Source organism: Lagopus muta, chromosome Z (assembly GCF_023343835.1).
Source record: "Lagopus muta isolate bLagMut1 chromosome Z, bLagMut1 primary, whole genome shotgun sequence".
In the NCBI taxonomy this organism is placed as follows: domain Eukaryota; kingdom Metazoa; phylum Chordata; class Aves; order Galliformes; family Phasianidae; genus Lagopus; species Lagopus muta.
Window position 1 is genome coordinate 36,259,912 of NC_064472.1, and position 16,292 is coordinate 36,276,203.

Here is a 16,292-nt window from a genome sequence, read left to right on the forward strand (position 1 = left end):
GTTTTCCCTACTGTGTTTGAATATCATGTAATTTTGTATGAAATCTTTGATATTTAATTTACACCTGTTTATTATTTCTTGTGATATTTGACATCGCTCAGAACATTTTTCACCTTTTTAATGAAATTAGTATATTTATTTTACTAATTGGCTTCATACTTGCAATGAAAAAGCAAATCTATGCAGAACTTCATCAGATCTGTGTGTAGTGTTGAGCAGTTGACACTTTCTGAAAAGCCAGCTATAACAGGTATTAGTCATGAAAGTGTTTCTGAGAATCAATGAATGGAGAGTTGCCTAAGAGGGAGTAGGATAGAGTTAGTTTTGAACTACCTACTTCAAAACATGTCAGAAGTGAAAATGGAACCATAACAGTAACTAATTTCTTGAAGAGTTATACCATGGAGGAGGAGGTGATATTTGTTTTCTAGAAAGAACTGAATATTTCCTGTTTTTATACAGAGGAACTTTAAATGTTAACTTTCAAATGAGATAGAGAAGAACCAGAAAATTAAGAAATACTTTACATAGGGAAAGATTAGTCTTTTTTGGTTTGAATTTGTACTGTTTATATCAATTCAGAAATAGGTGCCAAGAATTAGCAAACCATGTCTGAATAGTGGTAGGCCTTATAGTTGTGCTGATCTTTAAAGAGTCAAGAGAAATAAAGATTGCAGAAAAAGATGATAACTTTCATTAGAGCAACAATCCACACAGTTGCAGTCACTGTGGGCTTTCTTTAGGAAAGTAAATTATGTTTATCTGTCTAAAAGATGACAGCTTTCTCTTGAGCATGTTTTCATAATATACCAGAGCTTCTTACTGCATGCATGTAGCTGATAGATTTGCCTGTTCAAGAGTATGTGACCAGCTTCATCTCCTGGGTGCTGTTAAGTCTTTACTCAAGATTACCTCCCCTCAAGTTGTAAAGCTCTTGCAGTGAAAAATCTGTCAGAAAGTAAATTGACTATGAGCCATGTTATGTAAGTCTGTAATAACTCAAGCTATAATTGAGAGAAGCAGCATATGAAATGATATATAATGAAAAAAACCCACCATATTTCACTAGTGCAGCATAATAGTAACACTTGATTAAGAATAGACGAACAATGTAAAAGCACTTCAGATTATTCAGAATACTTTAAATTCAAATAATGTATGTAATCTAAGACACACTTTGAATTTGTTATTTTCTATGCTGTTTTGGAGATAGGAAAACAGGCAAGGGAGGCAGGAAACCGCCATGGCTCATCAAGGATCTGTTGGTCAACCTGATCGAAAAGAAGGGCATGCACAGGCAGTGCCACCCGGGAGGAAAACAGGGATGCTGTTCAAACATGCAGAGGATACAAAGTCCTCTGTGATATGTGGTTCTTCTTTCCTTCTGAGAAACAGGTAGCTGGAAATTTGGCAGTCTACAGAAATGGGGCATTAACTCTTTAACTTTCAGTGCTTCACATGATAATATGAAATAATACCAATAACAAGAATCATATAACCATGACATCAATACATAAAAGCATCTGTTTGATTGAAAAAGACTCTGCTGGTATATACTTTCAACTGAGCCCATATACAAAATTCACAGTTGTGCCATAACATGGTCTGTCAGATATGGTGTGGTCCACTGGGATTCATTCCTTTTATTTTATTATGTGCAGAATTAAAAACATGTTCCCACTACATAATTATTTTAAAAAGGGAAAGACAAAGAAAAGCAACATGTCTGGGACTTCTCTGAAGGCTTTCACGTGGAATGGTGGTCTAGTCCAATGACTGTTATAGCTGGCCATGCATCTTTCAGCACGGTCTTTAAAAATAAGCATAATTTTCCTTTTGTGTACAAATGTGCTTTTCTTTGTCCAAAACATTTAAAGCTAAGAGTAAATCTTTTACTTGAAAAAATAATAACAAAAGGCCACCACCAAAACCACAAAACAAATAAACAAAAAGTTATTTGTTTGAGTTCCTAGTTTAATCTGGACAGATCATGCTTATTATTAACATTTTAACACCCAAACAGCATTTCACCCTGAGCCTTCTCTCCGTGGAACAGAGCTGTTCGTGCTCTGGGAAAAAATACAGTTTGGAGCCATCTCTCTATTCTTATAGATACATGTTAGATGCATAATTTTAGACATCAGAAATTTGGTGAGATTAATCCCATCCACTTACAAACAGATCTGTATCTGCTTAAATAAAGCATTTAGGCTCTTTTGTTCAGTCAAACTCTTTCAGGATACAATAGTGGGGGGGCTTTGTGTGTGCGTTTTGTTGTTTTGTATTTAAAGATGTCTTCAAAATATTTCTTAAAGTGACTAAAAGTTTCAAAACACTGAAACTCCAAAAGTTTCTTGAGAGTAAATAGTGGGCTTGAAGTTCTTCCAATTCATTTTTTATCACGAAGCTGCTGTAGAAAATGTTTCTATTACTCAAGACGTCCATCCAGTGTCCCCTTTAAAACAGGAAACTTGTTCCATTGTTGGTGTGTTTTTTACTGTTCCATTGTTTTCTTGACCACCTAAAAATATCAGTGACATAATTAATAATTGTAAACATTTTATTTTTTGTGTGCATGATTTAATAATGAAAAAGTCTGTGTATTAATTTAGCATTATAGCTAAATTAATGTAAAAGAAATAATAATTGATGGCAATTTGGGGACTGTTCAGTTTGAAGTCCAGCAACAAAAATATACCAAGGTTCTTATTACACTCTGTTTTCTGTTGTATCATTAAAGTACAAGTACTGCTCTGAAAATAATGCCTCCTATTTTGTTATGTCACCCCACAGCACCAGAAGCAGATTTTGGTGTTATGGCGGTGGAGGTTGAGCCTTCTACTAATACTCTGATATTCTGTTACTTCTTTGTTGCTGTGTGACAGATGGCAGCAGAGAGGCACTCTGACAGAATGATGTCTGATGTGTAAGTGCATATTAAGCAAATGCATGTAAACGAATTCTCCCAAGATAAAAAAAATAGCACCCACTGACATTCATCGATGCTTGGAGACTAACCAGTGGATATGAGCATAGTGGAGTGGTGAGTGGTGAGTTTCAGCAGTGGTATCAGTGATGTGAAAGAAAAGTCATGTTCAAGATGGCCATGTGCAGGTATTACACCATGAAACAGAGTGTCTGCATCACTTCATCCACATGAATTTGTGGATTATAATCAGGGAAATGTGCACAAGGCTGGTTATCAGCTTCAATATGTTGAAACAAAGGTGGCCATGTTGGAATATTTAAAAGTTTGCACGCATGCTCACACAGGAACAGAAACAGGACCTACTGAGCCACTCTGAGATCAGTTTTCTGAGTTTTCTGGATTGCATCATTTCTGGCAATGAGATGTGTTTTCACCACTACAAGCTAAAATCAAAAAAGCAGAGTAAGGAGTGATAATTGTAATTCTCCACTGAAGAAAAGTTCAAGATGCAGCCTTCAGCAGGTAAAGTGATGTGCAATATCTTTTGGGATAGAAAAGGGGTGATTCTTTTATATTTCTTGGAACCCAGGCAAACCATCAGCTCTCACTTTTACACTGCAACATTGACCAAGCTGAGGGATTGAACTTCCTGTGGTAGGTCAGGACCTTTATCTTACAAGAAGATGCAAGGCCCCATGTCAGTTTGAAGACCATGAAGCATATAGCCAGTTTTGTCTGGACTATCCTACCACACACACAGTATGCTCTGGATTTGGCTCCTTCTGATTTCCATCTGTTTGAGCTGATGAATTAGGGACTGCATGGGCAACATTTTCCTATCAATGACACTATCATAGCAGCTGAGAAACAGTGGGTCATCTCTATTGGTGAAGATTTTTATGGTCATGATATGCAGGTTCTCGTTCATTGCTGGCAAAATGCATACCTAGTTGTGTAAAATAAGAGTTTTGTAGCTTAGAATTTGCTCTAATAGTGATACTGTGTTCTTTGTATAGGAGGCATTACTTTTGGAGCAACCTACATATATTTTGATCTTGGAGACATTCAAAGTCCGGTTGAACTAGGCTCTGAGAAAGCTTATCTAGCTGCAGATGTCCCTGTTCCTAGAGTTTGACTAAATCAATTTTAAGGGTCCCTTACAACTCAAACAATTCTATGATTCTGTTATTCTATGACTCTATGATTCTATAATTCAACTTCAGCAGGAAAAACTCAGTTCAAATAGTTACCACTTGTCTGCAGATGTACTTTAAGATACTCTAGAGAAAATCTAAAATCCCTTAAGAATAGAACAGAAAAGAATGGCATTTTTTATTTTAATGATTTAAAACCATATGATATAATATATTGTAATATATTACCTTCATTTCCATTTCAAACTTTTGCATTATTTCCTCTGAATGCTGACTTATCTCTCTAGAGCATACATCCTTATGGTCTTCTGGGCAGTTCCAGTAATTATGTAGTTAAATGACAAATACATATCACAGTAAATATCTTAAATTAGAAATAGTAATTCTTAAAATAGAAATCATAGCCATTCCTCTTTCCCTGTCTAGACCACCAAAACCACTGTGTGTTGCAAAATAATTTAAAAAAAAAAACAAGCAAAATATTGGAAAATTATTCCTTCTCAGAAGAGCCAATGTATTAAATTCATGCAGTGGATATTTTGTAAGATTTTTCAGTAGTCTATTCTCTATACTATTCTCTGAGTTCTGTAATTCCCATTGTGTTCAATGCCTGAATGTTAAGCTAGAGGGTATTCTGGATCTGTCTACCTTGAACACACACTGAAATAGATAGACACATTGTACACAATACATCTGATTTTAAAATGATAAAGACACCAGAGAAAAGATGAGCAAAGAGAAACAAATATGAAAATGAAGTCCCAGGCTTATAAATTCATATAATAATTAATTAAAATGAATATAGCTGGAGGTGTTTCGTGGGATATTATATGGCATTACCACAATATGAATTTAAATGCTACTGCTGTTCTCTGTTTTCTTATATAAAAAATAAATTAGCCTTCTCTGAATTGATGAAAGGATTTCTCACCTGTCAAGACTACATAAGGACAATCTCTTTTAATCCAGTTGGGGATTTCCCCAGTCTGGATACAATCAAAAACTATCTTCTCTGTTTCAGCAAATTCTAATTCAGACTTTGCTCTCCCAAGATTTCTGAAAAGCTTCATAGAGAACTGTGTCCTGTCGCTGTTCAAAATAAAATGAAGACTTTGTGAGAAACTAATTATTAAAACTACAAGAAGGGTGCAATTATGAAAAGTATGAGGAAGAAACATTCTGAAAAATGTAGAAAAAGAAGTTGTTGATACTATAACAGTCTTGCCAAATAAGCTTATTTCAGTATATTTTATAACACACTGGTTAAATTTGCATAAGACAGATATGCTGAATTGTTTTCCTGCTCTTTATAAGGTGTTTTTAAGCTCCTTGATTTAATTTTTTAATATAATTATAGAATACTTTGATTGTTTTTTCAATTTCAAAACCATGCATGAAAATTATAATAAGATTCTTTAAAATGTATTTTCTCTGTATGGAAACAACTCATTACTTTTTTAATATTATTTCTATCTTTATTAACACTCCTACATACCTTTTGTCATCCCTAGGTTCATTTCCATAAAGCACTTCATAGGACGAAATGTCAGCCTGAGCTTTATTAAAGGCTTCTTTCCAACCAGCCCTTTCAACCTCATTCTTCCTGACAAGCTGATTGATGTACTGCTGTGCCTCAGGGACATCACAGTATAAGGTGTGAACCTACCATGGATCAAAAATAAGATTAAATTTTCTGCAAAACTGTTTGCAAATCATGTTTTTCAGATAAGAACTGAAAGAACAGAAAAATACTGTTTTTTCCATGATTTCATTTTTGAGTTTCACTAATTTATATATTAAAATAATCCCATAAAAAGAGTATTCAGATTGGTCTAATCAGATTTCTGTAGGTCAATTTTCAGTGAGGGTCTAGATTTCTTTAATTACATGTGTAATTCTGAAAATTTCATTTAGCCTTTAAATCAATATGCATAAAATAATTTTTCTATTTTTTAACACTAAAAATAATTAATTAAAATACACATTTTTCCAAACTGAACTTCTCTGTAAACTCATCAAATCATTTTTCACTTTTACGGTCTCTGAGTTCCGACCTTCTTAGCTAGATTTTTCAAGAATACTAGGACTGTAATTTCAGGTTTCACTGCACTGTTATATCTTCTTTCACTTTCTAGGAGCTCAGTAACTTCTCTTTCTCGTTTCCGTAAAGACTCCTGTATCTTTTGCAGTATGATGTGTGCTTGCCACAGAGGTCCCATTTCCACTGAGTTTTCAGACTTCTCTTCATTAGCTCCCTGGGGGGCCACAAAGATATATTTTAAAATGTTAATGCAAAATCTGTTCATCAGAATGAATTTTCCAAGATATTAATGATCAAGTTAGAGCACAAATGGAAAAAAATCTAAAAGAAGTAGATGTTGCTTACTTCCAATGTTTGGTGTACAGTTTTTACAATTCATACTAGAGATGTTCAAAAGATTTTGTAGTAAAATGTATACTAGCATTATAATGAAGATAACAGCACACTATTTGGTTCCAGAAGAATTAGACTTCATTTTCTTACTGTAGTATTTTGATAATTCATCACCAATTTATCATTCTCAAAGAACATATAAATTTCCCATATTTTTTGTTGTCAATTAGTCTTCTAGCTTCCTTCAGCCTTTCTAGAATTAGTCAGTCTGACATATTTTGAAACAACTGGAATAATTATAAACCAACCAATTTCATTTCCATTGTGTTACTCACTTGTTCTGCTTTTGATTTTAAAATGAGCACATCTGCTTTTTCCAAGTCTTCGGTCTTTTCAGATTTGTGCTGAAGAATTTTGATCTGGAAATCCACATGGTCTGACACTCTTTCCACATACAGACTGATATTGTGAAATTCCTGCAAAGCTATATTGAAACCAGTAGAAGATGTAATCAAGAAAAAGTTGAGCGTTTCTATGACTATGCACTGGCTGCAATATTGTCTAAGTGTACTAAATTGTCTCCATTAAGAAATCAAGAATTTGTAATGCACAAATTAATTACGACAATCAAGAATTCTGTTAGAATATTCTATTCAAATGTTGAAAGAAGTCTACACAAAATTCTTCCTGACTGTAATAATCCAGTTATACTAAAGAGTTTGGAATTATGATAGACATTTCTGGCTCTAAAATTCTTCTTTAATTTAACCTGAAATACAGTATTGTAATGGAAAAGCTTATACTGATTTTGTCTGGTATAATCCACAGCATAAGAAAAATAGGAGGGAAAATAGGAAGATCAAGAAATTTCATGTCCAAAATACAAAACTCACTCAATGTGTGTTGGGCGTAAAGATGACTGATTTTTTTAGACAGATTTTCAAGGATCCTGACCTGAAAGGCAAGAAAAGAGGAGAGAAAGACATCAGTTTTTGTATTTCCTTTGTGAGTATACATGTAAAAATTAATAACAGTGGAATAATGTTGCCACTGATAGTCACATCCTAGAGAAATGAGCAGTAACAGGTTGTTGCTATAAAAGAAAATATAAAAGAAGAAAAGCAGAGACTTCTCAGACTTTACCATTTTCACAAGAAAATTAACCAAAATGTCCAATACTTACATTTGCCCACATTGCAAGAATTAAAGAGATAAAAATTACAGAGTAAGTCTCACAAAAATTTGAAAAATAAAATCCTTTGCACACACAGTCTAAAGTCAGCACAGAAGGAAAGTTTATTTGCTTCAGATCTTGATAGTACTACCTGGTTTCATAAAAGATGTTCTTTCTTCCTGTATATCTTAGAACATTATAACTTCAGCACTTGCTATTCTTTCTTAAAATATAATATGTTACATTTCAAGAATTTGTAAAAAACTATAGTCTTCACTGTTTGTCAACTGGGAATCAGCTAATATTGGAGATATATCATAAAACATAGTAGAAAAAAAAAATAAATACTGATGACATTCAAAATTCCATCAAAAGATGGTGCTGCACTGTAAAAAAATACTCCTTCCTATTTTTCACTCTGAAATGCTATAGGAATCTGCACTCTATTTCAAAATTTGAGTCTGATTTTTAGACTTTTTATTCCTTCAAAAGAGTGTCAACATGATCCTGAATATATGCCCTATTGTAGTACAGTGACAGTTGATTGATATAAAGACTATGATTTCAAAATTACAGAAATACTTACATATTTTATGCGTAATAATATATATACATATAGAAAAGAATAGACAATAATTAGATCATGCTCATAGATTATATTAGAAAAAGAAAAAAAAAGGTTATTTTCTCCAGAAACAAGAAATTCAGAATGTATGATATACATGTAATTCAGAAGAGAGGTATAAAATAGGTAAATCTGAAAAATACCCTTGCATTTATTTGGAAAGCAATTCTGACAAGATATCACTAAGAAACTAGCAGGTCAAACTGGGCAAAATTCTATAACACACAAATCAAATCGAAAATCACTTTAAATTGTTATTTCCACAGATAAATGTAGCTTAATTTACAGAAGGAATACATACTGGAATATTTATAAGGTTATGGCTTTTCAGTGTATGGAGCCAAAATTGGCACTTCACAGTCCATGTTAGTGATTTCATATTAGGGAAGAAACTGGACTCTGATATAACCAGGAATAAATTAAATTATTTTAATGTGCATTTGGGGCTCAGTCCTGAAAGCATGCTGGGCACAGAAGTACTGACATAAGCAGCCTATTTAACTGTTTAAGAACATAACCTTTTATTGAAGGTGCATAACACTGAGCATTTCATGACCATTAAATGAAACATAACTTTTTTTTTGTTTCCAGAACTAAAAACAAATACGTTCTACATTGAGTAGTGTTGTTTTGTTAGTGCATCAAGACAACTGTTGATAAAGGAATTAACTGCCTGCATGTTAGCGTCTGGTGTTGCAGCCTCAAGATCTTCCCAGGTTAAATAACTCATGGATGTCTGACCTTTTGGCTTTCCTAAGCTGTATTGAATGAAGAGAAACTGATGAAAGCTCCATCTACGAGTGTTGCTCCAAAATTAATACTACCTAATTATTTCCAAGGAAACTACAACCAATACAAAGAACACAGTAGTCTTAGAGCAAATTCTCATCTACAAAACACCTTTTTTTTTTTTTTTTCAAAATAGTCAATACCATTGGCTATGCATTTTCTCTAGCAATGAAAAAGAATGAAAAAGAACCTGCACTGGTGAGAAAGTTCAGCCTCAACTGCCATACAGCCAACATCTGCCTCTGATGTGGAACAACATAATGCAATAGAAGGCATTACTTTCAGAGCAGCCCTCATAAAATATATAAGGTAGTTCATATATGTAAGTAATAAAACTTGAAGTTTTAGCGTTTTTTATTAAAACATATTAAAAACAGACTAACAAAAATATAAAACTGGTATTTTTGTGAAATTAATGCATCAGTCTGGTTCAGTGGCAGTGATTGCAATTCTCAGTGAATTCTCAAGATGTCTGGTGAAATTTTATTCTTCCTGTACTTCATCCTTGAAAACAATTGTTCACAAATGTTCATACTGCCAAAAAAATGACAAAGTGAATAAGCCATCATTGTAAACCAAATGATATTTCTCTCTGGTAAGAGACTGATAAAGAGATGTGAACAAATTTTTCATTACAACTCTATACATTCCATTTGAAAATTTTCAAATGTATGCCTACTGGAAATAGAGTCACAAATAAACAAAAATATTAATTTCTTTTTTGCAATCCTGAAACCTCAAATTCATTTATCAAAATGGAAAGCATGGCTGCATGTTTTTCACTTTTCACAGGACTTGTGAAAGGACTTCCAACCTTGTGATTCTGTGAAATGCATAAAATTATTTGCCATAACTTAAGCTGGCATTACACTGTACCCTCCCCATGCCCTGGAGCCCATGCAGCTGGGCCACTCTGTGGGGCAGAGCTGCCACTGCGATAGCATGAGGTATTGCATGGCTACAGCGTGAGCTGTATCAGACTGCACGTGGCCCATGAGCTACAGGTTGGATGTGCCTGAAATAGCTCATCTCCCCTATTTCCCCAACCCTGCCCTTAAAAGAATTATTATAATGAAAAAAAAAAATAATAATAAGGGGAGAGTGCTGTGCTCTTGCAATACACATTTATTTTACCCAAGGCCTTTTTTTTTGTTTGTTTGTTTTGTTTTTAGTTCTTTTGCTTCTGTAATAAACAGAAACATCTGACAATGATCAATGACTCAGTAAGAACAAAGTTTGAGTATTACTAAATTGTCTGACAATGTGACTGCAATACAGTTTGGCCACAATAAGAAGAAGGGTGGAAATGGAAATGATGTTTTAACCCACTGCTATAGCTACTTGCTCTTACAGTTCACTGCTTTCTGCAGGCTTTTTCTGCATCTGCTGCCATCTCAGATCATTAGTAAACTCATACTGCATTATTAGAAAGAAATATTGCAAATATGCCCCTTTTTCCTGGGAAACATTATGCAAGTTATTTTTTGCTGCTTAGGTGAACGAGCTGCTTTACACTGTTGTGATAGATGAAGACTTTGTGTATTTTTTATATCATTTGCTAAATTAAAAAATTAAAAAACAACAACAAAAACCAACTCTGCTGTGATTTTACAGTTATTGAAAGACATGAGAAGTGAAAAAGACTGAGAAATGACAATTACAGTTTTTAGTGGAAAAATAACATAGAACAAAATCCTGTACATCTTCTTCATTGGCATCTAATGACCCCCAAATTACTTTTATTCCCTGAAATAAAACAAGTGTCTAGCAATTAATCTTGGCTGATTTAGTTGTACATATCTAAAAACAAATTGTTGTTTTCAGGACCCTTAGACTGTTGGGAACAGCATGAACTAGAAATGAAAATGAGGGCACAGTTTAACTTCATGAAGAAAAAACAAACCAGTTGTTTTCACCTTTTTTTCTTCCCATTTCTCTGTTTGTTGTTTCATTTGATGAAGAAGATCTTCCTTCTCTTGGCTCAGTTGACTGTTAATTTCCCTCAGGCTCTGAAAGAAATAGAATAAGGCAAAGTAATTAAAAGTTCTATACTCAGTGTTCATTTTTCAAAAAGGTCTTCAGTATTTATTTATTTGATTGTTTTAGTTTTTCTTCCACACAAGTTGAGAAATTTGAACATTTGAACTAGAGTGCTAAGTCCTGGGGATCATGGACAAAAATAAAAATAGACAAATTTAGAAACCAAATGTCATCAGATTCTGAATACACTTCTTAAATTCTGGTACATGCAGAAATTTTTGCTTGGTTGTAGAATATAAAGAATGGGATAAACCTTAATTTCTGGTCATCACTAAAAAAGCATTAGATATCCTTGATACTCAGTGAACGTCTTTGTTTTCCTTCATAAAAACATAATTGTTCTCAAGTGTATAAGCAAAATAGTATGGGAGAACTTAACACCAAGTATTCATCACAGAACTGAAGATATGAAAACTGTTCTGAAAACATACTGTGTAAGGTTTTACTCATCTCCAGATGAAGACAGCTATGGTTTTGTAGTAATTTCTCAAACTATATCTTCAGTTTGTCACTGAAAAGAAAACACGACTTCTACAATCTCTTTCTGCATCCCCCATATGTTCCTGTTGCTCTTATTCTTCTGTTAAAATTCACTTCTTGTTTACCTTAGCTAGATTTTGCCAGTATTGGCTGTTCTTGTTCATCAGCTCTCGGTAAGCTTCTAATTGAGATTTCAGACTCCTCATTTTGTCACCATACAGTTTTACAGTAGTTACAGTCTGCTCCTACATTAGAAAAGATTATTGAGAAAATGAATTCAGAGTGAAAACAGGAAAGTGAAAACATGAATAACATTTATACAATAGCAAAATGTTACTTTTCCTTCTCCAATTCTTTTTTTTTTTTTTTTTTTTTTTTTTTTTAATCTGCAATTTTTTTGTGTTGCTCACAAGAGGCTAGTATCTTCACAGGACGTAAGCTTAAGGCAAAAAATCCTGCTCAGGTAATCATTTTTTCTCCTGCATTTTGCAGAAGCCACAAGTCTTTCGAAGAGCAGACCCTAATGAATTCTCTCTAGGCATGGCTAAGCAATTTTAAACAAATTTAGCTTTTCTAAGAAAAGAAAAGATGGGAAGTTAAAGATACAAGCAGTACAGAAAATAGCTCAGCAAAAGAATCTTTCTAAATAAGGCAGTGGAATTGTATAATAAATGCAATCAAATCAGAAAGCTTAAGAAGTAGGGATATTTCCGGTGCTTCCATGAACTACTTCGCTCTCAAAGATTTTAACTAAAAACACATTATAGTCCCTATGTTTCTGTCTGTGCTCAGTAGAGAAATAAATTTGGAATCTTTCCTCAGTGTGTACCCTCTGGAAAGAATGAAATTTATTTTTATGAAAAACATACATGTAAATAGCTACCAAATGGCTGTCTTGATTTTCACTGGCAAAGAAAAATAGTCTGATGAATTCAAGTAGTGGAGGCTGAAGAAAAAGATTTCAGTACAATGTAGCCAAAGATGTACGTAATTCAGATTTGGGGAGAATTACCAACTAATGAAATGCACAAATGCTTCCACTAGGGAAAGCATGGCACTGTGGCATTATAGTCACAAGAGTGGAGCCTATGGATCCTCACTGTAGCCTTGTGGACCTTTAAAGGTGGAAGGACTCTGTGATTTTCTAAACCACATTTACATAACACTAAAAGAAAAAACTGAAACATCCATGGAGACCTGTGTCTGGGTCTGAATGCTGAAAGAACCAGTTATATGAGCATTACTTTGTGTGTCAACCAAGATTCAAAGAAAAGGAAACAATCTTATTCATATTTTGGAAACAACTTGAATTATTCTACTTGTATAATGCTTTACTATGAAATGTGTTTTGGGGTTGTTTTCAGGTAAATTAATACATATTGGGCTCATTAACTTCATGAACTTCACAAAAATTGTCATATACTAAGCTGAACAGAGAATGGATTTAAACCTTAAAGATGGAAAAGGAGCCAAGTGCAAAGGAAAAGAGAGCATGCCCACAGAGAAGGCTGAAATACCTTCTGCATTGGCAATGAGGCTTAGAACAGCCTTTTACAAAAAGATAATTCTTGACAGATCAACTCACACAATTGTGTCAGTCATCAGAAGAAAGTGACATTTAACAGGAAAATTTATTAACTGAAAAGTCTGCAAATACACCAGCATAAATATTCATAATGGGGAAGATACTAATGTATTAAAAAAAAAATGAAGAAATAGCCATTTTTGGAGATTGGATGCAACGAGTAACTAAATGCAGTAGCAAATGTGAATGAAATAAATTTATTACCTAGTTTTGCCCTCTGTCTTAAAGACTGGATTGACTGTAAGGATCTTCCTCTGAGAAATAGTGAGGAGCAGGTCAAGGACCTGTGGGTTAGAATTTGGGATAGGACTAATAAAGGGCACCTGGTAGTAGGGGCCCACTACAGACCACCTGATCAAGGGGAGCCTGCTGACAATGCCTTCTTCCTTCAGCTGCAGAAGGCATCGTGCTCAGGCACTTCTCCTTGTCAACCACCCAGATATCTGCTGGGAAAACTGTACAGCAAGCTGCAAGAGATCCAGGAGACTTTCTGGAGTATATGAATGATAACTTCTGGTTCGTGTGTTGATAGACTGACCACGGGGGAAGCACTGCTGGATCAGGTGCTCAACAGTGCAGAAGAGATCATTAAAGAGGTTACAACTGGAGGCAGTTTAGGTTGCAGTGACCATGCCCCTGCTGAGTTTGTTATATCAAGTAACGTAGTCCTGGCAAAGAGTGGGTTCAGGACCCTGAATTTTGGGAGAATGAACATCAGGATGTTCATTCAGGCAATCAGGAATTGTTGCATGAGATCTCCTGGGAAGCTGTCCTTAGAGACAAAGAAATGGGAAAAAGCTGGCTACTCTCCAAGGATGCCCTGCTAGGAGCACAAGAGCTCTCCATCCCTCAGAATGAGAAAGCAGGAAGCGGAGGCACAAAATCTGCTGGTCAGACAAAGGGAAAAGAACAGATTGTACAAGCTGTGGAAATAAGGGCATATTCTCCCCAGGGCATTCTGGGGAGAATACAGGGATGCTGTCCGGACTTGCAGAGAAGTGATTAGGAAAGCCAAGGATCAGATGGAACTGAACTTGGCAAGGGATATTAAAAACACTAAGAAGAGATTCAATAGGTACAATAGCCAGAAGAGGCAGGCCAAAAAGAGCACACCTCCTTTGGTAAATGAGAAAGGAGAACTGGCTATGACAGATATGGAGAAGGCTGAGGTAGTAAATGAGTTTTTGCCATGGTCTTCATTTACTGCCAGGATTCTTGTATTGCTCATGTCCCTGAAGCTCATATCCCTGGCCCTGTAGCTGGAAACTAGGGGAGTAAATCCTCCCTGCTCCCCCTCTGTAAGGGCAGAGTAAGTCTGAGACTGCCTCATGAGAATGAATATATGCAAGTCTATGGGGCCAGATGACTTGCATTCCAGAGTCCTAAATGAGCTGGCTGATGTGGTTGCTGAGTCACTTGACACCATATATGAATATATACCATATATTGTGACTGTTGGGTGAAGTCCCCAGGGACAGGAAAAATGGAAATGTCATTCCCATTTACAAGAAAGAGAGGAAAGAGGACCCAGGAACTACAGACCAGTGAGCCTCACCTCTGTGCCTGGAAAGATCGTGGAACAGGTTCTCCTAGAAGGCATGTTAAGGCACATGAGGGATGAACAGGTGATCTGAGATGGCCAGCGTGGCAAGGTCATGCCTGACCAAACTAGTGGCCTTCTATGATGGAGTGATGACACTGGTGGACAAAGGGAAGGTACCCAATGTCATCTACCTGGACTCGGGCAAAATTTTTGATGTGGTCCCTCAATACATCTCTAAATTGGAGAGATACAGATTTGAGGAGTGGACTGTTCAGTGGATATTCGGTGGCTGGAAGGCCATAGACAGAGGGTTATGTTGAATGGTTTTATGTGCACTTGGAGGCCAGTTATGAATGGTGTCCCCCAGGGGTCTGTCTTGGGACGGGTGCATTTTCAACATTTTCAATTCAGTGATATTGATGTCAGGCTCGAGTGCACTCTCAGTAAGTTTGCTGATGACACCAAGCTGAGTAGTGCAGTTGACACCTTAGAAGGAAGTGAAACCATCCAAAGGGACTTTGAGAGGCTAGAAAGGAGGGGCCATGTAAGCCTAATGAGGTTTAATGTAGCAAAGTGCAAAATTTTGCACTTGGGTTGGAGTAAGCCCAGATATGTATACAGACAGAAAGAAGAGCTCATTAATAGTATCCCTGTGGAGAAGGAGCTGGGGGTACTGGTGGATGGAAAACTAAACATTAGCCAACAATGTGCTCTTGTAGCTTGGAAGGCCAATGGTATTCTGGGCTCCATCAGAAGAGGGGTGGCCAGCAGGGACAGGGAGGTGATTGTCCCTCTCTACTCTGCCCTCGTGAGGTCCCATCTGAAGTACTGCATCCAGATCTGGGGCCCCTAGCACAAGAAAGATGTGGAGTTGTTGGAGAGGGTCCAGAGGAAGGTTTCAAAGATGATCAGAGGGCTGGAGCACCTCCCTTATGAAGACAGGCTGAGGGACCTGAGCTTGTTCAGCCTGGAGAAGGCTGCAGGGACACCTCACTGCAGTCTTTCAGTATTTAAAAGGGATTATAAACCGGAGGTGAATCAATTTCTCAAGATGGATAGTCACAGGACAAGGGGGAATGATTTTAAGCTGAAGGAGTGAAGATTTAGATTGGATGTCAGGGGGAAATTCTTCAGAGAGAGAGGTGAGGTGCTGGAACAGGCTGCCAGAGATGCTGTAGGCACCCCATCCCTGGAAGTGCTCAAAACCAGTTTGGATGGAGCCCTGGGCAATCTGGTCAATCACCAGATCTGGAGGTTCATGGCCTTGCCTGTGGAAGGGGGTTTGGAACATAATGTTCCTTGGGGTCCATTCCAACCCAACCTATTCTATGATTCCATCTGTTTCACTTTGACTAATAATATGACACAATGATATTCAGGCTCCAGAATAATTACCTGTTTTTCTTTTTTGACATTTTCCAGTTGTTTGATTATCCTCATATGCTTGCTTTTCATTTCCTGCATGTCCTTTACAATCTGCAGAGGATGGAAGAAATGATGAAATCAGAACACTAGAGAATGAACTCCAATTATAATGAATCATCAGACAATTTTGATGTGCATTTTTCAAAATGACATTAAAAATATGGAGACTAAGCT

At 36.0% G+C, this 16,292-nt stretch overlaps 1 protein-coding gene across 2 annotated transcripts; it reads right to left on the reverse strand.

The window, feature by feature from the left end:
* Positions 1-1,422: 1,422 nt before the first annotated feature.
* Positions 1,423-13,453, reverse strand: LOC125687122 (uncharacterized). 2 transcript variants are annotated; one of them, XM_048931953.1, is made up of 10 exons: positions 13,355-13,453; positions 11,691-11,810; positions 10,962-11,054; positions 7,351-7,411; positions 6,793-6,941; positions 6,138-6,338; positions 5,579-5,745; positions 5,015-5,172; positions 4,312-4,388; positions 1,423-2,521 (listed from the first exon to the last, which is right to left on the reverse strand). In XM_048931953.1, exons 2-10 carry the CDS (start codon positions 11,769-11,771, stop codon positions 2,495-2,497), a joined length of 1,014 nt encoding a protein of 337 aa, XP_048787910.1. In that variant the 5' UTR covers positions 11,772-11,810; positions 13,355-13,453; the 3' UTR covers positions 1,423-2,494. The 2 variants fall into 2 exon arrangements, with proteins under 2 accessions (XP_048787910.1, XP_048787909.1); XM_048931952.1 differs by having other exon boundaries at positions 4,312-4,391.
* Between the last annotated feature and the right edge of the window lie 2,839 nt (positions 13,454-16,292).